The sequence below is a fragment of the Podarcis filfolensis genome (assembly GCF_964270895.1).
Source record: "Podarcis filfolensis genome assembly, chromosome: 3".
In the NCBI taxonomy this organism is placed as follows: Eukaryota; Metazoa; Chordata; class Lepidosauria; order Squamata; family Lacertidae; genus Podarcis; species Podarcis filfolensis.
The window spans coordinates 96,746,056-96,769,528 of NC_139606.1; the positions used below are offsets into that span (position 1 = coordinate 96,746,056).

Sequence of the window (23,473 nt, forward strand, 5' to 3'; positions counted from 1 at the left end):
GCTTGCTCAATCTTCCATGTGACAGCCATTTAGATATTTGAAGGTGGCGCTCGATACTTAGTAGTGGCCTTTTTAAATTTATTTTTATTTTTATTTTTTTCATTTGTGAATTGCGATCTTTAATCCAGCATTCTTCTTTCTTAAACTGAAAATCCATGAATAAGCTAAATAACTGCTGATGAGCCAAACAGGACAGGGAAGCTATGGTCTGCCTGAAGCAAAAGGCAAGAAGGTGCCCACCAACACCCCAAAATACCATGCACAAAAACTGGCAGTAGACTCTGACTCCAGTGTTGATGGCCAAACACCATCCTTCCCTGCACCTGAGGACAGCACGTGGCACAGTGCAAAGCCACATGGCAGACACAGCTATGTTTCCCTGGCATTCCCTGCCCCCAAATCTGCCACCTGAGATAGCTGCTTCCCTCTCTCTAATGGCAAGGATAGCGCCTTAATTATGGGCAGCCTTCCCTCTCCACTTCTGCAATGCTTTGGTCCAAAGCTGTACATATTTGCTTATCTGGCAGAATCCTGCTTCTGTAATTCATAAGGAGAAGCAAACAACTATGCATGGAACACATACAAACACTCCAAGAGAGATTACAGTCGTACCTTGGAAGCTGAACGCCTTTGCAAGTCAAACGTTTTGGCTCCCGAACGCTGCAAACCCGGAAGTGAGTGTTCCCATTTGTGAACGTTCTTTGGAACCCGAATGTCCAACAGGGCTTCCGCGGCTTCCGATTGGCTACAGGAGCTTCTTGCAACCAATCGGAAGCCGCGCCTTGGTTTCCGAACGTTTTGGAAGTCGAACGGACTTCCGGAACGGATTCTGTTTGACTTCCGAGGCACAACTGTACATTATTTTGCATTTTGTAAAAAGAAAAGAACCTACTCCAGAAACCGAACCGTCTTCTGATGAGGGTTTACAATAGAGGCTTGAAATTTTTTCTGCTCTCATCAGATATTCCGAAGTCTTCCTCTTCACTGCTTCACGGCGTGTTGGACTTGACTCCCCTGCGTGATATAAGACAAGGGTGTTAAAAATCTGCCACCTCTGAGATTTTGTCTTCCTGTAGATTCAGCTCAAATCAGTGGGTTGTATCCAAGGCTGTTTTTTCACTAGCAAAGTAAACTTCCACTCGTACAGTGGTTCTCTCTTCTCCCCTACAGAACATACACAACGCCTCAAAATCTGCTTCAGAGGATTGGAGGACCTTCTGGGGAAGATTTTACAGGCGCACAGGAAGAGAAGAGGAAGTCCAGTTGTGCGAGCGGAATACCACATGTTCAGTGCTGTCATCAACCCAGTGGTTTTCCATTTGTGTTCCAAATTATAGTTGTGAGTTGCTCGAAGCTTCCAACTACTAAGTAATTCTACCTAGTAGTATTTACATAACCTCCAACTACCACTGCTCAATTTGGCTTCAGCATCACAGATATTCATAAAATTCATCTGGGATTGGTTGCATTTGCATGATTCACCTCTATCAAGAAGTTTTTTTTAATGTTTGGCATTTTAGATGTGTTGTAAGCCACCCAGAGCGGCTGGGGCAACCCAGCCAGATGGGCGGTATAGAATTAACAAAATTGTTATTGTTGTCACCAAATTCTGGACATTAACATCTATTACACACACTCACATACACTGACACATACAGAATTTAACATCTCATTCAATGCTAACATTTTCTAGCTTAGAATTTTTAAGGTGTTAAGGATAAAGTTGAGGATTCCATTTTCCTTGTTTAAATGAAAGAGACTGCTGCTTACAAACAATACATTTTGAGTGTGTAACAGCTAAAAATTAACATGCTGCACATGCCTCCAATTCTATTCATCACATAAACATCAAACACAAGACAAAGAAATTGCTAATTATTATCAAATTGTAAAAATTCATATTTCTAGCACATATCTTGAGGTATTCAATAGGCATTTCTCCTAAGTTCACCTTAAGATGCTTTCTTTTTTTCAGTGCTTTGTGGGTTCATATGTATATAGGAATACAAGTGTTAACTGCGTTAAAGCTTTTAATTTTTCTTGATGGCAAGATCATGCAAGGTCACCCCACTTCAAACAAAAGATTCATTTTCTATTTAGTTGTTTTCCAAGATACCAGCAGATATTTGTGTTTCATTTGATAAAGATCAAAGCTTTTCACCTAAATCAGTCAGATTCGAAAAAAGAAAAGAAAATGAGCAATGTCATTTTAAATGTTTGAAAAAACTAGCCTCTTCTGAAGAAAGATATAAAAAGTGTGTTAATGCTGATGACAGAAACCTTCAAATAAAAAAAAAACCCTTCGAGATTCCTCTTCTCTCTCTCTCTCTCTTTCTCTCTCCCTCCCTCCCCATTTGCTATACAGCAGCTGTGCCTCACGCAAATTCACATGAATGAAAATATTTGGGCGAGAAACCACCCCCTTAGCTTGTTTTCCATATGACTTTCCTGTAATTATTTTGTAAACTGTTCGCACAACAATATATAAAAACATCTGCAAAAACAGGTAATTAATGTGTCAAGCTAAACTAATGCATTTTTATGGTGGCCATGCTTCGTCAACTGTAATTATAACTCTTTTTAAGCAAATGATGATGTGTTTGTTGCAATGTGAAAGTGGTTATTTTAGATGCTCTGTTCACCGTTACTGCAAACAGAATATTAAAAAAAGGAGGGAGGGACTCAACACAGCTTACTACGCAACATATACAGGCTTCTAGCCATTTGCTTCCCCTCGTCGCAAACAATCTTGTTGCGCTTAAAGGGTTGATCTTTCTTTTATTTGGATCAGCATCTGAGCTGGTCAGGTCAAACTGAATTCTTCTTGGCCACAGAAACAGAGGTCACTGCCTTGTATTGGCAGTCAGACCCTTGGTCCATCAAGCCTAGTATTCTCAACAATGACTGGCAGCACCTCTCCAGGGTTTCAGTAAGGGGCAACCCAAAGTCCTATCTACTTGGGGACCATTTTGCCTCCAAGGGCCAGATCTTTATCAGGATCTGCTGCAAGGGTTAAATCTGACAGGTGGGTGGGGTTTCAAAGCATGTTGGGACTTCAACCCCCATTATTCAGCCCGGACACTAAGATCCAGCACTGAGGGCCTTCTGACGGTTCCCTCATTGCGAGAAGTGAGGTTACAGGGAACCAGGCAGAGGGCCTTCTCGGTAGTGGCGCTCGCCCTGTGGAACGCTCTCCCGTCGGATGTCAAGGAAATAAGCAGCTATCTTATTTTTAAAAGACATCTGAAGGCAGCCCTGTTTAGGGAAGTTTTTAATATTTAATGCTGTACTGTTTTTAACACTTGATTGGGAGCCGCCCAGAGTGGCTGGGGAAACTCAGCCAGATGGGTGGGGTATAAATAATAAATTATTATTATATTATTATTATTCAAAGCGCTTGGCAGGCAGCAAGGTGATGCTAAAAGGCTTTTTGCTATGTTTCAGCAGCTGTTTCAATGCCAGCCCCTGGTTGCCGCACCCTGGAAGCTCCGGAAGGGGGTTGATTGGCAGGGCCAAGCCTCACCCATGTATGAGTTCAGGTACAGGGTACATGGGTGTTGCTTGCCCAAACTAGCCTTGCAGGCCAAATGGGGAAAGTTGGCTCTATGTGGTGCAGATACCTCAACCCTGCCCTACCTTGGAAATAGCGAGGATTGAACCTGGAAACCTCTGAATGCAAAGGAGATGTTCTACCACCGAGCTACAGACCTCCTTCTCCAATCGAACCTGGGGTCTTCTGTATGCAATGCGGATAAGCAGAAAAACCTGTCTCATTCTCCACCCCTCCTTCTGCCCCAAATATCCAAGGGCTGCCTCACCTTATGCAGGAACAGTGTTTCCTGCAACGCCACTAGTTTCGACACTGGTTTTTTTGTACAGCCAATACAGTGGTACCTCGGGTTAAGTACTTAATTCGTTCCAGAGGTCCGTACTTTACCTGAAACTGTTCTTAACCTGAAGCACCACTTTAGCTAATGGGGCCTCCTGCTGCCGCCGTGCCGCCAGAGCACGATTTCTGTTCTCATCCTGAAGCAAAGTTCTTAACCTGAAGCACTATTTCTGGGTTAGCGGAGTCTGTAACCTGAAGCATATGTAACCTGAAGCGTATGTAACCCGAGGTACCACTGTACCTCAAGTATGATGGGCAGAGTATTTGATCTGTCCAGTGTTTAAGCTTAATAATTCATTAAAACATTGGCTGTAACTGAATTATAGCATGACCTATGGTGGGTCAAAACTGCAGCACTAACCAACTATAGAAAGTTAATATTGCATCTCAAGCCTTACTTACAGAAATAAGATAATAATTTGAAAAACTACCCTATAAAAGCACACTATCTGAAAACAAGATGAGAGTTGCATTCATTCATTTATGGTACATGTCAACTACATTCCTTGGTAGGCTTCAAAAGCAAATGAGATAATCAATTTGTGTTGTTGTTTTTATCAATAAAGAACTCTGTTAATTTCACAGTAGAGGCTTCAGGGCACGACAACTGCAAGCAGCGGGATGAGGCGCTCTCGGTGTGGAAGTCATTTGTTCAGGAGAGGCCATTTGAGGGAAGTAGCATTTGATCATCAATAAACGCCAGTCACATTAATAATAATAATAATAATAAAAGATTAGAAGCTCTAGAATTGCCTTCCTCCAACCTGATGTCCTCTAGATGTTGTTGAAGTAGAATTCCTATCACCCCTAACCCCTGGCAATGGCTGATGGGAATTGCAGTCCAAAACATTTTGAGGATTCCTGGATGAAGAACCATCTTGAGGACTCCAGTGCATGTAGGTTGCTAGACTAAAAGATTTACAGAAAAAGTTTTGGAGATGTGATATAAACTATAGTTCAGAGAAATCTTCCCACTGGCGCCAGGCGCCATTCTGCACATCTCCTTGTTTCTAACAGAAAGAGTATTTCAACTGCAGAATAGTAAACACAACTGTAGTTTTACCTCTCCTCACCTTAAAATGGTAGCAAAACAACGTGGTTGGATCCTATGACAGGGTATCAGGCAATGTCTAAGGTTGTGCAAGCAGGGTTCATTTTGCCCAGTGGGACTTCCCTTTCCTCTCCCTCCTCCGCCACCCCGTACCACTTGTGCCCCCAAAACCTGCTTAGAAGGTGTCCTCCTTTCCACCACCAAGCATTGCAGCAGAGCAGAAGGCAGCTCCATTTAGAAAACTAGAAAATGCTCCACTGTAATTTTGAAATCCCACTCCTAACGTTCATTTATCTAGTTATTCAATGTATTTTACCCCGCTCTTTAGTACACACACACACACACACACACACACACACACACACACACACATACAGAGCTTCCTGAGCGGTTTACAAGAACAGCTGCCCTCAGGTTTCCAATCTAAAAAGACACAAGGGAAAGGGGAGAGGGGTGGAGAAAGGGGGGAAGCAAGCTGAGGCTGGGCATAGCCTCATCAGATGCTTCAAATGGCTCTGAACTACTGTCCAAAGGCCCTTTAAGGAAGACCCATTGAGGTGGGTTTTTCCCAATTGTTGTTGTTTAGTCGTGTCCGACTCTTTGTGACCCCATGGACCAGAGCACGCCAGGCACTCCTGTCTTCCATTGCCTCCCGCAGCTTGGTCTTCAAATCACAGCAGCATGAGAATCATGCCACAGGGCAGGAGTCCCCTCGCTGCTGGTTCGGGATGTAAATAAGGTTTTGGCCTTCTATGGAGAAGGAAACTTTCCTTTGACTATCTCTCAAAATCAAAGATGGAGCACTTCCCATAATCACTACTGCCTCTTTCTTTAGGCTGGCATTTAAAGGATCCGGTTAAAGGTGACGTAAGATAATTTTGTTTCCCCTTCTTAGCTGGTTCTGTGACAATGGGTGCTTTATTGTGCTGGTTGAAATTTCAAATCTGGGCTTTGGATCAAGACAAAAGACAGAGGGAGAAGCAACAGCTTCTTACTGCCGACAAGAAAACAAAATGGTGCCAGAAGCGCTCCATGTTCCAGCATAAAGACTACAGAAACAGGAGGAGGCTGTTTTCATAGCCACGTTCTGAGGTTGTTCACACACAACCTCTGAACAGTGGGGAAGGAAGGCGCGATATTTTCCAGTTCCCTTTGCATTCTGTTCTGGAAGAGCTTTCAATCTAGCAAAGGCAGAGATGGCCAAGAATCAGAGTAGCACAAAAGGAACTTGTTAGGCAACAAAGAGGAACCTAGCAGACGCCTGATCCTGGGAAACCAGCTACAGCAGCTTGAACAGCAAACATAACTTTAGATACAGGGGCTGCAGGAAAAATATTTGTATTACACGCTTCCTGGAAGATACTGAAGTATCTTCTTTTTCCATTTTTTTGCAAATTGAATTGCAAAAAAGGGTAAAACAGGGAACATGTGGCTCTTGACACTTTTGGACTACAACTCCCATAATTCCTGGCCACTGACCATGCTGACTGGGGCTGATGGGCCTCAGATTAGCTACCCATAGCACTGGGTGTACTTTGCTGCCTTTGTACTAGGGCCTCTTCACACATTGCCAAACTTCCATAGACAAGTCTCTTCCATGTAGGAAATTGTGAGCCGGTGTGGTATTTAGTGTCAGTCTAGGGACTGGGAGACCAGGGTTCAAATCCCCACTCAGCTATTAAGCTCAATGGGCGGCCTTGGACCAGACACTGCCTCTCAGCCTAACCTACCTCAGACTGTTGTTGTGGGGATTAATGAGGACTGGGGAATTATGTGTGCCACCTTCATCTCCTTGCAGGGAAAAGGTGGAAGATCAACGCAGTACATAAAGCAAAATAGGAATAAATAAAGAGCAACCAGATGCGAGGAGAAGGGCAGTGGAGGTGCTACTAGGGAACACTACCCAATATGCAGTGCTCTGTGAGAAATGGCAACAGGGGCCCAGAACATTCCCAGGATGCTCTGTGGCAAGCAGAGATTCCGCGGCCAATATTTATTTATTTAAAATGGTTTCCATTCCCTGCAATCCTCTAAAATGCTCAAGGCACCTCACCAAATAATAAAACAGTACCGTGTCAACTTGGGAAGAATTCCCTAAAGGGGGGAAATAAACAAATAGGAAAGCCACTGCTTTTGCTTATAAAGGAATCAGATTTCTCGCTTGTTGATTTTTAAATCAACATTGAAGACAGGGCGGGCAACGTAGTTATGTGGCACACGGGTCATTCGAGGACTACCGCAAAGGGTCAATTAAGAAGGAGGCTGCTCACTAAATCAGAGGGCAATCAATGGGCCTGGAGGGGTGTACCGACCTCAGACTGCTCTGCAAGCTGATCAAAGACAGGAGGGGCAGCAGCAGGAGGCCCGAGCGTGACTTTCTCTACAACTGGAGCTGCAAAGTCCAAGCAGAGCCAGCGCAGTTCCACGGCAGGGATGGGGAACCTATGCCCCACCAGGTGTTAGTGGATTACAACTCCCACCATTCCTGCCCACTGGCCATGGTAGCTGGGGCTGATGGGAATTGAGCCTGGCAACATCTGGAGGGCCATGGGTTCCTTATCCCTGTTCTGGCTGTTGTCGTGTATGCCAGTGGTAGTCAAGAGGACGATGGTCTCCATCAGCCCCAGCCAGCCTGGTAAGTGAGGTTGTAGCAACATCTGGAGACAACCATGCTGCACATCCCTGAAGCAACCCATCTCGCAGGGTTGTGAACTCTGGGCCTCAGCCATGCAGTTACATTAGGGGTGAGGAGCCTTCGGCCCTCCAGATGTTGTTGGATTACAGCTCCCATCGGCCTTGACTATTGGCCATGCTAGCTAGGGGCAATAGGAGAAAGGGGCACGAGTGGCAGCTTCACACACGAGGGTTCCTAATAGATACATGTGTGACAGATGTACAGTGGTACCTCGGGTTACAGATGCTTCAGGTTACAGACTCCACTAACCCAGAAATAGTACCTCGGGTTAAGAACTTTTCTTCAGGATGAGAACAGAAATCGCGCGGCGGCACAGCGGCAGCGGGAAGCGCCATTAACTAAAGTGGTGTCTCAGGTTAAGAACAGTTTCAGGTTAAAAACAGACCTCCAGAATGAATTAAGTTTTTAACCCAAGGTACCACTGTAGTTTAGCAAGAAGAGTTTGGATTTGATATCCCGCTTTATCACTACCCAAAGGAGTCTCAAAGCGGCTAACATTCTCCTTTCCCTTCCTCCCCCACAACAAACACTCTGTGAGGTGAGTGGGGCTGAGAGACTTCAAAAAAGTGTGACTAGCCCAAGGTCACCCAGCAGCTGCATGTGGAGGAGCGGGGAAGCGAACCCGGTCCACCAGATTACGAGTCTACCACTCTTAAGCACTACACCACACTGGCTCTCAACATCTGGGGCCCCACGTTACCCCTGCCAAGTATCTCCCTAGTCAAAACACTAGGACCGCCACCATGACACGAAGGGGTTTCTTCTTATCTATCGTGCTTTTGTTTTGTCTTTGTTTTGAAGGTCATTACCCAGCCTGTGCTTTAGGGTTAAGTCGGATTTCAAATACAGTATATAAACACACAGCTGGATCATTTCCAAGCCAAAGCAAAAAATAAAATCCTTCCGTCTGGTCCTGCTCTCTTGTTATTTCACTGGACACTATCGTTTTCTCTCTCTCTCTCTCCTTGGACCATCCCCAAGGAACAGAATTTGGGCCAAGAGGTTTCACTCCTTGTACCTGAGCCTTGGGCAGCCATCAGGCGCTACTAGTTTTCCAGCTTCCAAACGGAGACTGGCAGGCGACCGCTTTCGCCCTGAAGCGACAGGCAGATCAGTTTTCTTGGAGAGACTTGTAAGTGGAAACCATGTGACAGAAGAGCGACGAGGGACGGCGAAAAACAACAGCAACAATGCCGCACCACCAAAGGGTTCCAAATCCACTGATAAGCAAGGGTAATTTCCTTGACAGTTCTGTGCCTCAGAAGATCCGGCTCTCTTCAGCAACTTGGCACCATGGCCAACATTTCTTGGTAGAGCTAAGCCAGGATGAAAGGGTGAAGCCACAGAGATATAGGCACATCTCCTTGCGTTTCAATTTCTCTTGGTTGGAGAGCACGTAAACGATAACACCAAGGGGAGAGTCGTGGCTGGGAGCATCTCTGTTGCACACAAAGGGGTGTCAGGTTCAACCTTATGCCAGTTGATGTAGACATGGAGGTGAACCAAAGCTTTGTATGTAACCAGAAAGGCCAGTTCAGATGATGGATCCAAGGAGGAAATAGCAATGCTTGCTTCCACTGTTGAGTGCTGAGTGATGAAGAAGCTTTGCTCTGGTTATCAAGAAACGGGGAGGTTTACACTGATGGGTTTAAAGCAGTGTTTCCCGAAATGAGAGGTGCCACCCTCGGGGGGGCACGCTGGAATGATCCAGGGGGGCAGTAGTAGCCTCGGATGCAATTGTGGGGCGTTGAATAAAAATAAGGGGGCAACAGAAGCAAAAAGACAGAAGGTTCGTCCTTCTCATTAGGACTATTTTCAACGTTATTCATAATTTTTACGTTAATATTATCCTTCATTGTCTTACTTTTCTGTGTGCAATGTGAATGTTACTATGGTTGGTTTTAATAAATAATTTTATCACTTCAAGCTTTAAGGTGTCTTCTTCGCAACATCTTTGTTTACCATGTCGTAGGATGTACCGTATTTTCTGCTCTATAAGACGCACTCCCCCCCCCCAAAAAAAGTAGGGGAAATGTGTGTGGTGTTCTGGCTTCAGGGATAGCCACTCAAAGCCTCTTCAACAACATTTGATTCAGAATATTTTTTTTCTTGTTTTCCTCCTCTAAAATCTATGTGCATCTTATGGTTGGGTGCGTCTTATAGAGCGAAAAATACGGTAGGTAGAAATAGAGATACATAAAAGAACGCAAATTTGTCACTGTATCTTCCTGCTTGTTCGCTTACAGAATTTCTTTTTTCTGAAAAGAGGGCAGTAGGCCAAATAAGTCTGAGAGCCTCTGGTTTAGAGAGACTCTTTAAAGAAGCCCCTCCTCTCCTAGGTGCATGGGGGCATTTGGCATAGGACTGGACTGTATCAAGGCTGCAGGGCCTCACACATGAGGGTGTAATGCAGCCCTCCAGACTGCTCTATCTGGTCCTCAGGACTCTCTCCAGGCCACACCTCCTCGGCCACACACTCCTCTCTCCTTGAGCATTTTTGCCTTGCAGGAATGTGCCCTTGAATGCCCCTTGCTTGCTTGGCTGGAAGGGTGTGTGATACTGTAGAAACTAGCCTGCCACTCACAGGTAAGATTTATGGGTTTGCTGCTTTGCCTACCTTTTCCTCTGGCCCTGCACACTTGTGGCCCCCAGGAGGTTGTTCATAATGGAATGTGGCCCTCAACTCTGAAAAAGGTACCGGCCCCTGGTCCCTTGACCATATATGGCCATTACCCATCCTTGACAACATAGCATTATGAATTCTATCATGCTTTGAATGCAGATGACCCCGGATTCAAACCCGGTGAGCTCCTGTTAAAAGGATCAGATAGCAGGCAATGAGAGAAACCTCTTTCCGCTACCCTGGGAAGCTGCTTCCAGTCCAAGCAGACAATACAGGGGTACCTCGGTTTTCGAACAGCTCAGTTCACAAACAGCTTGGAACCCGAATGCTGCAAAACCAGAAGTAGGTGTTCCAGTTTTCAAACTTTTTTCTTGGAAATCAAACGTGCTCCATTTTGAGTCCCCCTATGTTTCCTGTTGTGCTGCTAATTTGCGTCGCCCCATTCAAGCCTTCCATTTCCAACTGCAGTGTTCTGAGGTAATATTTGGAGCTTATATTTGGTGCTTTTGTTTTTGCTATTTATTTTGCGTTTTTTGTTTTGCGACTTTTTCAGTTAATTTGTTTTTGTGACTGTGTGGGTCCCAGTTCAGCTACTGATGGATTGAGTGAGTGAGTGAGTGAGTGCAGAAATGGATAAAAGCCCCCCCATCCAAACAATGACTATCATCAGTGCAGGTAGGAATAAAACATTAATTTAAATTTTTATCACCTACAATACTGTTTTATGTATTTTTTACTACAGTACATTGATTATTGCTTTCATTTTATGGATCAATGGTCTCGTTAGATAGTAAAATTCATGTTAAATTGCTGTTTTAGGAATTGTTTTTAAAAGTCTGGAACAGATTAATCCATTTTGAATTACTTTCTATGGGAAAGCGTGCCTTGTTTTTGGAACAGACTAATAATAATAATAATAATAATAATAATAATAATAATAATTTATTATTTTTACCCTGCCCATCTCGCTGGGTTTCCCCAGCCACTCTGGGCGGCTTCCAACAAAGATTAAAAATACATTAAAATGTCACACATTAAAAACTTCCTTAAACAGGGCTGCCTTCAGATGTCTTCTAAATGTCAGGGAGTTGTTTATCTCTTTGACATCTGATGGGAGGGCGTTCCACCGGGTGGGTGCCACTACCAAGAAGGCCCTCTGCCTGGTTCCCTGTAGCTTTGCTTCTCGCAGTGAGGGAACCACCAGAAGGCCCTTGGCACTGGACCTCAGTGTCCAGGCAGAACGATGGGGGTGGAGACGCTCCTTTAGGTATACTGGACCAAGGCCGTTTAGGGCTTTAAAGGTCAGCACCAACACTTTGAATTGTGCTCAGAAACGTACTGGGAGCCAATGTAGGTCTTTCAGGACCTGTGTTATGTGGTCTTGGCGGCTGCTCCCAGTCACCAGTCTAGCTGCCACATTCTGGATTAGTTGTAGTTTCCGGGTCACCTTCAAAAGTAGCCCCATGTAGAGCACATTGCAGTAGTCCAAGCGGGAGATAACCAGAGCATGCACCACTCTGGCAAGACAGTCTGCGGGCAGATAGGGTCTCAGCCTGCATAGAGCTGATAAACAGCTGCCCTGGACACAGAATTAACCTGCGCCTCCATGGACAGCTGTGAGTCCAACTGTCTCCCAGGCTGCGCACCTGGTCCTTCAGGGGCACAGTTACCCCATTCAGGACCAGGGAGTCCTCTACACCAGCCCGCCCCCGCCCCCCAAGAATAGTACTTCTGTCTTGTCAGGATTCAACCTCAATCCATCAGCCGCCATCCATCCTCCAACTGATTAAGTTTGAGAACCAAGGTACCACTGTACTGGCCACGGCAATCAAACAGATTTTATTTATTTATTTGTGTATTTAATTGAATCTGTATACTGCTTAATTGTAAATAAAACCTCTGAGGATTTGGTATAAGGCAGCCTCCTATGTTTCCATACATCTGAATGCCTCTGAATGCCTTGGATGCTTTAGTTGAGATCCCTGCATTGCAGGGGGTTGGACTAGATGACCCTCAGGGTCCCAGGTTTCTGATTCCAAATAGTTTTCAAATCCAGCAGCCAACGTCATCATCAGCACCAGCATAATTTTTTTAAAAAAAAAGTCTAGAGCACTATAAAAATCTGCTTCCCTTTTTCTTTTTGTATTCTATTCTATCATTTGGATAATAAACTAGGTGATTGTACGTGCACATGTTAAATATGGAAAGGGACGCAGATCCCCACTATACTAAACAAAGCAGGTGGGGAAGAGTCCTTTTAGCAACTTACAGATACAGTAAGAATAAATGCTGGTTGAGCTACTGAGAAAAGGCTGGGTTCATCTGATTTTCACACTAATGTTGCATGTTGGCAGGATGGCAACCGTTTAGTACCACGAACTACTAAGGGCTCATATGCAAACCAATCTGAAGTTTTATTGCAGTCGTTTGGTATTTGATGCAAACTCTACTGAGGGAGAGAGAGGTCTTCTCAGGAGATCCAAAAGTAAATTCTCATGAAAATATAACCCCTTCTAATGCACTGGCTGTGCTTAGGAGATCAAGCATCTCTCAGATTATTATTATTATTAGAAGCAGAGCTATGACATACTTTTTTGTCAGGGCATGCAGACCCTTTGTGGCACAGGCAAACAAACTAGGAAGTATTCAACCAACCATAGTTTCCTGTTACGTCCAAACTGGGGGACTACGGTTACCAGCTTCAGAGCAGTCAGGATATTAAACCACGGTGTGAAGTCCATTATTTATCACTGCTTATTAATTTACATACCACTTGCCTGCCCAAATGGCTGTCAAGTACAGTGGTACCTCGGGTTAAGAACTTAATTCATTCTGGAGGTCTGTTCTTAACCTGAAACTGTTCTTAACCTGAAGCACCACTTTAGCTAATGGGGCCTCCCACTGCCGCTGCGCAATTTCTGTTCTCATCCTGAAGCAAAGTTCTTAACCCAAGGTACTATTTCTGGGTTAGCGGAGTCTGTAACCTGAAGCGCATGTAACCTGAAGCATATGTAACCCGAGGTACCACTGTATAAAATCAATTATAAAGTCCATACATAATCAAAAGCAGCTTTGAATTTCCTGGTTTGTTACCAAACTGAAATTGATAGTTTCCCAGTTCAAGGGGTGGGGGGACTGGAAGCTTGTGGCTAATTAGAGGTTTCCCAGTTTGATAGTGGGTTGCCCAAATTCGCTCCCACACTTACGGCAAAATGCTTGTTCATATCTCAGTATATTAAGTCAAGTAATGATCACCTGAACGGGCAATGCTGTACCCCTTAAACTCACTACACGTACAGCATATGGAATGTCACCATGAGATTCTTGCAAGAGGAAATGAGAAGTGGCCTTTTGGACTATATAAATTATAAAACTTAATGCTGTGAACTAAAGGAGACAGCAGTTAAGAGGCTATTACACTATTACAGGGATATGGCACTGATAGGAGTCAATGGAAAGGAGAGATTTCTGCAAGGCACACTGCGAAGTAAAGTGCTCTAGATCAACGGATAGCAGAAATCATTAAGAGCAAAGATAAAAATCAAGAAGCGGTGCTTTGGGGTTTTTTGTTCTCCGTGTTGCAACTGAAGTTTGGAAGCTTCAAATCCTACTTACTTGGCGCCACCATGTGGCAATAATCTGTATTGCCACTTTTTCCATCAATGGAGAATGGAAACTCTTGTTCACAAGCAAAAACATACCAACACTTGTGTAAGTCTCCTGACACAAGCCCACTAGGAAGGATAAATCCATAGGTAGCTTCCTATTAATGCAGATATGTAAATTCTGCAAGAATGCACTGTTTCTCATGCACCCACATCATTTTCGACAGACATTAACACATAAGAAGAGCTCTGCAGGATCTGACCAACAGCCCGTCTAGTCCAGCATCCTGTTCTTACAGTGGCCAACCAGATGCCTGTGGAAAGCCAACTATGCAGGACATGAGAACAACAGCATCTCCCTTCTCATGTTCTCCAGCAACTGGTGTTCGGCACAGAAGCAGAAAATAGTTATCACGGTTTGTAGCCGTTGATAGGATTAGACCAATGAAAGGAGGATAAGACTTTTCCAAAGCCATCCAAGCTGGTGGTTCCATCACTACCCGGCTGTGCAGTTCTGGAATGCTTACACATAAAGGTTGAAAAGCCAGGGTCTGTAGTGCTCAAACCTCACCCATTTAATAATATAAGAAACCAAAATGCGGGAGGGAAGTCCTGCTTGAGTGGAGTCTAGCCTGCGCTTACTGAGATCATTCGACCCTAGAAATATTTTGAAGAAAGGGAACGAATGAATGAGGTTGAGGAAGCCACGAACTTTAAAGTTTCCGGTTTCAGCTAATGTTCCAAGGGAAAGGATTCCTCTAACTCAGGGGAACTTGAGTTTTAAGTAGCCCCTGTGTGGACTTGACAGCATCAAGAAGGCCCTCTTCGCCAATAACCTGGGAAGGAAGTTCTCTTTTTGGAATATAGGCAAAAAGGATGCATATCCGCAACAGGGGCATAACTTTGGCCAGCTTGCCTACTGCAGAAGCACGTTCAACTGAGCTGCACAGCCTTCTCCCCTAGATCAAGCTCGGAGGAAGCCCGCTCCGAAAATCAATGTGAGGCAGGATACAGATTCCTATGGGGCTGATTAACTGCCGGGAGCAGCTGTGATCTGTGGACAGCTGCCCCACGCTGAGCCTCTGAAATGCAGGTGACAGCTTCTCAGTGAAATACCCTCAGGCCCTGGAGTGGCTCCACCCACCCAGGCTGGTCTACGGATCCTCCTGGGCAGAAAGCTATGGAAGAAGCTTCTTGTTCCAGTTGAAGAACAAACACTTCCTGAGCTCTGACGTACAGTATGTTCCCATATCCTTTCATTGCCCTTCAGTCCTGACCCCTGGGTTGTTCTCCTCAGTCCTACCTCCTGCTTCGTCCTTTGACCCCAAGGCTTCTCCATCCCACTGCTCCTGGCTCATTTCTGGCCATCATCCAGCATCCCAGCACCAACAGTGACACAGTCCCTTTCCTCCTCTCCAAAGCAGTTAAAGCATATAATATGACTTTTTCCTTTAATCACAATGTTTAGCTTGGTTTTTTTAGTTGTTGCTTTGTTATCAGTGTTTTATGGACTGTTAATAGTTTTTACACTGATGATTTGCTCATTATTCCATTTGATTTGTGCTGAATTCATGATGTTCTGTTACGTTCCATCATATGCTCCTGCTCTTTATTGTTTGTAAGCCGCTTTTGGGATTCATTTGAAAGGAATGCAGCCTAGAAACACAATAAATCAAATCAAATCGATTTTGGAACAGCAGGAGTCAGAAGATAACGACACCAAGGAATGGCCACACTTGTGAGTAGTCAGAGGCCATGTTCAGGGCTACCGATGGACAGAAGAGACAGGATTACAGTGGTACCTCGGGTTAAGTACTTAATTCGTTCTGGAGGTCTGTTCTTAACCTGAAGCACCACTTTAGCTGGGGCCTCCTGCTGCCGCTGTGCCGCCGGAGCACGATTTCTGTTCTCATCCTGAAGCAAAGTTCTTAACCCGAGGTAATGTTTCTGGTTTAGCGGAGTCTGTAACCTGAAGCGTATGTAACCTGAAGCATATGTAACCCGAGGTACCACTGTAGATGGTTTGATCTAGCAGGGCTACTCTGATATCCTCACAGGGCGGTTTTCAATTTACACCACAGATAAGGAACCCGTAGTTCTCCAAACTTCCCAAATCCCATCAGCCCTAACCAGCATGGCCAGTGGTCAAGGATCATGAGAGTCCAATCCCAGCAACATTTAAGAAGTTGCAAGTCCCCCCATTCCTACTTTATGCCAAACCTAGTTCAAGACAAACAGGCTTAATAATTTAGGTGGACTCTTTTTAGCACTTAGCAAACTAGCTATGCAAACACAATGCAGCTATTGACTGGGATGCTGAGTTTGCTCCCATTGGCAGGAGAATCCCCTGGACAGAGTTCCACACATGGGATCTTCCAACCGGCGAAAGAGAAGAGGCAACTCTCACCTGAGGCTGAGACATCTGGAGGGCAGCAGGCTGGCGAAAGCTAAACCAAGTCAACAAGAAACGCAGCCAAAAAAACACAATAAGTAAAACCATACCTTGCACCCCTTCCAGGAGCAGATCCACTCCTTTCCGATAAAAGCCAAAGGCAGCCTCATAGTCTTCCTCTTCCTCCTTCTTCAAGGCCAGCTTTATCAGCTCCCCTGCCTTGTCCAGGTAGTCTCGCCTGCCAAGCTTGGCCTTTAAGCTCCCAGTGAACAGGCCCCGGCTCTCCCTCTCGCCATCGGGTTTACTCCATTCATGGTCCGAAACGGCAGAGGCCTGCGCCAGCGGTTCGGCGGGAAAGCTGAGGCTGAAGGATCTGCTGGGGGAATTCTGGTTAGATGCCATTCCATCATCTAACTCAGCAAGAGAGTCCACATCAACGGTCAAAGAGATCAGGTCGCTGTCGCTTGAGAAACCTGAAGGGCAGAAGGAGAATGGAGTTGTGAAAGAATCTGGTGGGTCATCTAGTCCAGAGGTAGCCAAAATGGCATATTCCAGCTGTGGGCAAATCATGGCTGCCAGAGGGTCCAATTTGGCCAGTGAGACCCATGTCCAAGTGTCAATCAGGTGATGTCACTGGGTGATGTCAGCTGATAGGCAAGGGGGTGGAATTTGCTGGTGAAACAGACCCCTGCATAGAGTAGGACTGAAGTCTCCTCTCCACTCATCCACTGGTGAGCAGACAGTTCAGTCCTGCTGGGTGCTGCTTCACCAGTACATTTTCTAAGGGGAACGCACTGGCAAAGAAGACCCCCCCTCCCCACATGGTAAAATCCAAGATTTCAGCTAATCGCAGAAGCAACCATCGGCACGACGCTGCGGCGTTCGCGGCCGAAACTCAAATCGGCCACTCCTTACTCACGCTTACCTCCATACTCTGACTGGCTGAGTGTCACGTCATCGAGGAGACCGGCATCCTTCCGAGCTTGAAACCAAAGGGAGGGAAGAGAGGGGAAATATATAGAAGGGAAAGTGGGTGAGTTTCTGTAGCCCGGGACAAGTCACAACTCTTGAGATGATGCCTGCATGTGTTATAACTGGGATACTGAACCCTTTCTCTACTCTGTGTAGAAATCAAATGACCTTGGCCGCATTCATAGCTCAAAGCACAATAATACACCGCTTTAAACAGTTGTGGGGGAAGCCATGAGTATTTAAAGTGGTACCACAGCACTTTAAATGGTGTGAGAAAAAAGGTCTGAGAAACCAACCCCTCATGAACTAAAACAATATAAATGAATCACATGCTTATTAAAGACATTGCAAATACGCCAAACTAGGAACTTACAGCCTGGTCCTAGGCACTTTTGCTCAGAATCCCCACAGTTTTTTAACAGAGCTTATACCCTAAACAAGCAAGCTTAGGGTTGCAAGTGCCTTTTACAGAAAGACAGCTGCATTAAGGTATCTCAAGCTCTGGCATTAGCAGGTTTTATCCCATATCAGCGAAGAGCGGCAAGGTTTGGGACTCCATGCATGCTAACACCAACTACGTTTACATGTTTGCATGGACCAAAAAATTCTAGCTGAAATGCTAATGCTGCCATCTAGAGGAGATGAGGAGGGAAAAGGTGAGCTTTTAAATTCCTTGACTATGCTATAAATCATCCTACTTGGTAAACTTGGGCTGGAGACAAAATTACGAGAAGTAACACGGTGGGAGCCAACCTTCAGAACTGCAGACCGACAGGCTGTCTGTCAGGGAATCCGACAGAGGATCTGCAGGGCCAATCAATTCGGACCCAGCATGTACTTCTCCATCCTTGAAAGAGAAAGAGAAATTAGGACTTATTTAACTGTTACTTACTATGGATTAACGCAACTTCCACTTTCCCCAAGAAAAAGAAAAGAGCTATAGATAAACGTGGCCAGGCCACAGAGGCTTAACACCCTCTCCATTCAAAACCTAACTTCTTAAATAAAAGGCTCACTGGTATTTTCACCCACCTGGGGAAAGGAAAAGTTATACCTCCCCTCCCCACACTGGAAGCCCCCCACACCTGAATGGTATTTTTTTAAGCTCATAGTTGCCAACTACGTATTTATTGAGTGTGCAGTATAGCCCTAAGTATCTAGCAACTATAAGCAACACATTCTAAGCAGCCTTCTCGGTGAAAAAAAATATCATTTACTTTAATAATAATAATAATGATAATAATAATAATAATTTATTATTTATACCCCGCCCATCTGGCTGGGCTTCCCCAGCCACTCTGGGCGGCTTCCAACACAATATTAAAATACAGTAATGCATCAAACATTAAAAGCTTCCCTAAACTTTAAATCACCCTGCTTGCCTGCAGCCCTGTTCCGCAAAAGAGAGCAGTTCTGAAGCGTGAGTGGCATTCTGGCTGCACACAAGTGTCTCCTTTGCAGGCATATTCCCATTTATTCATATATCGAGTGATACACAACACACCAGCACCTCTTGCAATTCATGGGGGATAGATAGGTAGCTACTTAGACATGATGGCTAGCTATGACAGCCTCCACTGTCGGAGGCAGTATGACTCTGGACACCAAGATGCTGGGCATTGCAAGAGGGGAGAGTGCTGTTGTACGCAGACTTCCTCCTTGCAGGCTTCCCACGGGCATCTGGTCGGCCATTGTGAGAACAGGGTGCTAGACCAGATGAGCCTTTGGTCTGATCCAGGTAGAGCTCTTCTTAACGTCCTACTGACCATGCTAACTGCGCAAGGGTTCCCGGAATCTGGTATATGGGTGTTTAAAGACAGGCAAATGCCATTCATGCCTACATGTATAGGAAATGAATGGCATCGCTAGCTAGCAGGACCGATTGTCAGGGATGATGGGAACTGTAGTCCAGAAACAGCTGGAGACCCAGGTTTGGGAAACTCTGCTTTGAGCTTTTACAAATGCAGGCAAACCAAGGTTCAGAGCTGCATTTCCTAATACCACTTCATTTATTTTTAAAAATAATTTTTTAATTGATTTTCCAATATTGACCCAATATTACCACAGTTTTGCCAATTATGCAGATTCCAGTTAATGTCAAAATAATTCCAACTGATTCCAAATTTATACAATTTAATCAAAGTGGTTTCCCGTGCTCCTTGATCATTTTTTTTATGCAGTCCTTATATTGTTGCAGTTCATATTTTTTATTATCATCTAATTATATTTCTGTTGGTATATTAATCATTAAGATAACGGCTGCATTTTTTAAAAAAATAATATTTATTACTTTTGAAGGTTACAGAAAAAGAAGAAAAAAGAAAAATAAAGACAAGAAAGAAAGAGAAAAAAAATATGAAAAAACACCACAATACAATACAGTATACAAATATTATAAAACCCAACCCAAACCCATTACATTAAACACATAAATTAAAACAAAAACAGTTTAAAATACATCTCTCCTTTTCCATATTCTATCCTTCATTTCCTTATTTCCTCGACTTCCTCACACCTCCCTTTTTGTATTCCAGTTCTTCTAATTGTTTCAGCAAATCCTTTCCATCTTTCTCTGTTTTTTATCATCTTGTAAATAACATATTTTTTTAACCTTATTTCCCTTTAAGACTAAATTACTTATCTATACTTAACTTCTTCTAACATTTCTACTAAATCCATATAATATCGTTCCACGGTTTTTCTAACAGTCATTAATTTTACAAAATTTCTAAATATGAACTTTAACTTCCCAATCTTCTTCCACCCTCCCTTCTCCCTGGTTTCGGACTCTGCCAGTCCTTTCCGTCAGATCCATTTTGTTGTTGTTGTTGTTTAGTCGTTTAGTCGTGTCCGACTCTTCGTGACCCCATGGACCAGAACACGCCAGGCACTTCTGTCTTCCACTGCCTCCCGCAGTTTAGTCAGACTCATGTTTGTAGCTTCGAAGACACTATCCAACCATCTCGTCCTCTGTCGTCCCCTTCTCCTTGTGCCATCCATCTTTCCCAACATCAGGGTCTTTTCCAGGGAGTCTTCTCTTCTCATGAGGTGGCCAAAGTATTGGAGCCTCAGCTTCACGATCTGTCCTTCCAGTGAGCACTCAGGGCTGATTTCCTTAAGAATGGATAGGTTTGATCTTCTTGCAGTCCATGGGACTCTTAAGAGTCTCCTCCAGCACCATAATTCAAAAGCATCAATTCTTCGACCCATATAGTCCATCAACCTGGAGATCTTATATCCGAGGCTCTTAATTATTTTCCAAGTCCCTTCCAAGTCCCTTCTTCATATTCTTTAATGCTCAGGAGCAAATCTCGCGAAAACTCCAACCAAACAAACCTTTTCTTCCTTCTGAACAGCTCAGCCAAGTTTCCATAATTGAAACTAAGGTCCATAGGGTATTTCAGGACGTATTTCAGGATTCCTCCAAATCCATAGGCCCCCAAAGCTTCAACCTCCTCCAGGCCCAAACCCATGTCCCAAATGTCAGTTGGTCCCTGAATAAAGAGATCTTTCCAACTTTCGTTCTTCAGTCCAAGCCAGGGTCCAATCCTCAAAATCTGGCTTTTGCTGGAATCAATCATGCAAGGCCTCAATTTATAATCCTCAATTTGCTCCTGTAGAACTGAGGATCCTGCTTGAACTACCTTAGGTTTCGCAACGGCATTTTTCTCCTTTTCCTCCACCATTTGTCCTACCAAGGTATATTCCTGTTCCAAGTCCTGAATTATTTCTGTATTGTTGCTTGCTTTTTGATTCCAATTGGTCACTTTCTGTTCCCGGCTGTCAATTTTGGAAATCATGTCATCTGCCTTTTTATGCAGCTGTTCAAGTGAATGGTTTATCTTATATAATACAGTCACAATACCTTCTCTTATCAGCATTTTGAATAGTCCAAGGTCAATCTCTGATTCTCAGAAACTTTATCTTGCAGCTGGAGCTTACCCTGTTACACTCCTGTAACAGTTTCACATGCTCCCTCTAGAGGGACACAGTCTCCACTTGTATCAATTCTTTCAAGCACAGAAACAGTTTCAATTTTTCAGTTATTTTTTTCCTCCCTTTGATAAACTCAGAAGAGATCAATGGAAACAGTATCTTTCCAATTTTAAGTAACTGTCAAATCCGTTCTGTCAATGAACCTTCCCCAAACGTCATCAGGCAGACCGTTCCCAGGTTCAGAGCGGTGGTAGTTTGCTTTTCACTCTCTCCTGCAGGTTCTCACTAGGTTCACAACTTCCCCCCTCTTCTCCTGCTTCCAAGGGGGTTTTGTATTTTTAACCGATGGAATTTTAATCCTTTATCAAAAACTTTCAGAGACTTTAGTTTGTAACGTCTTTGCTTCAGTCTGTTTACAAAAGCGGAAGGCGGACTTCCTGTTTAGAGCCTTCCCGCTTCGTTGCCAAATTAAAATATTTGAAGATCCAAATTTTCCAATCTACTCACGGGTAGTTGTTTAAGGTCCAATTGCCCACAGGAAAAAGTCAGCGCTCTCCGGCAGCAGCAATGCGGCTTCACTCCGTGAAAGAAGCAGTCAATTCAAAGCACCGCGCCACTCACCCCACGTCACTCCGGATCCCCAAAACAGGGTTTCCCCGTGAGTAGGGGAGGCGCAAAAGGTGCCAGCCGAATCCCAAGTTCACAGGCTTCTCCCGCCTGTGATTTCTATGGGTCTCTGCCTTCGCCGTGGAGGTTAGACCCTGCTTTTCACGGATCAAGTCCCTCCCGATCGGAGGAGCTCCGCCATTGCCGGAGGCGCCAACCCGGAAGTCTGCGATAACGGCTGCATTTTTAACCATTAACTATTCGTGTTAATACTTTATCTAACTTTCCAATTTCAAATGAGGTGCTCTAATTATTTTCCTCTTCTCTGCATGTGTTAGTCTGAATATGTTGAATTATAAGGCCCTTGGCCACTAACACCACTTTAAATAATCACGGTTTCCCCAAAATAATTATGGGAACTGCAGATTCTCTAGGATACTTAATTGTTAGGAGACCCCCGTTTGCCTCCCAGATTTATAATTTCCAGAGTTCTTGTGAAGAGGGATTGACTGTTAAACCACTCTGAAAATTGCATCTCCGTGAGGGAAATAAGGGTCTCCTAACAACTCTCAGGGGATGCAGGTAGCGCTGTGCGTTAAACCACAGAGCCTAGGACTTGCCGATCAGAAGGTTGGCGGTTCGAATCCCCGCGACGGGGTGAGCTCCCATTGCTCGGTCCCAGCTCCTGCCCACCTAGCAGTTCGAAAGCACATCAAAGTGCAAGTAGATAAATAGGTACTCCTCCGGCGGGAAGGTAAACGGCGTTTCTATGCGCTGCTCTGGTTCACCATAAGCGGCTTAGTCATGCTGGCCACATGACCCGGAAGCTGTACGCCGGCTCCCTCAGCCAATAAAGCGAGATGAGCGCCGCAACCCCAGAGTCGGTCACGACTGGACGTAATCGTCAGGGGTCCCTTGACCTTTACCTTTAACAACTCTCAGAAACCCCGCGACGGGGTGAGCTCCCATTGCTCAGTCCCAGCTCCTGCCAACCTAGCAGTTCGAAAGCACATCAAAGTACAAGTAGATAAATAGGTGCCACTCCGGCGGGAAGGTAAATGGTGTTTCTGTGCACTGCTCTGATTTGCCAGAAGCGGCTTAGTCATGCTGGCCACATGACCCGGAAAATCTGTCTGCGGACAAACGTTGGCTCCCTCAGCCAGTAAAGAAAGATGAGCGCCGCAACCCTAGTGTCGTTCACGACTGGACTTAACTGTCAGGGGTCCTTTACCTTAGCAGTTTTAACAACTCTCAGAACCAGGGCTTTTTTTCAGCCAGAATTCACCGGAACTCAGATCAGGCAGCTCTCAGGTGGGCACCACTGCCATGATAAGAGAACAAGTGAGGCATTCACAGTTCCAGCACCTCTTTTTCTAGAAAAAATAGCTCTACTCAGAACCTTTAATAAGCTACAGTTCCCAGAATCCTTTGGGGGAAACCATGACTGCTTGAAGTGGTATGATAATGCTTTAAAGGTATGGTGTGGGTGTGGCTTAAGTTCTACTCAAGAGTAGACCCACTGAAATTAATGGACCTGTCTTACTAGGTTTCTTTCATTTCAATGGATCTATCCCGAGCCCATCTTGGCCAAATGCCACCCCACATATAAACCCATTTAAAATGGATCCCTCCTCCTCCCTCCTTCCCTAGGGGAGACCCTGTTTATGTCGCCTTGACCTGACTCTCAAAAGAGTAGCTGCCTTA

The 23,473-nt window shown here is 44.7% G+C and overlaps 1 protein-coding gene across 3 annotated transcripts in view; it reads right to left on the minus strand.

Moving 5' to 3' along the window:
- The window catches only part of RPS6KC1 (ribosomal protein S6 kinase C1), a 96,360-nt gene that overhangs the window by 45,354 nt on the left and 27,533 nt on the right, over nucleotides 1-23,473 (minus strand). For all 3 annotated transcript variants that reach the window (XM_083604975.1, XM_083604976.1, XM_083604977.1), the window contains 4 exons: nucleotides 17,981-18,074; nucleotides 17,181-17,237; nucleotides 16,366-16,728; nucleotides 893-1,014 (listed from right to left, as the gene is read on the minus strand). In XM_083604975.1, the coding sequence (XP_083461101.1) occupies nucleotides 893-1,014; nucleotides 16,366-16,728; nucleotides 17,181-17,237; nucleotides 17,981-18,074 (636 nt within the window). The remainder of the gene's footprint in view (nucleotides 1-892; nucleotides 1,015-16,365; nucleotides 16,729-17,180; nucleotides 17,238-17,980; nucleotides 18,075-23,473) is intronic.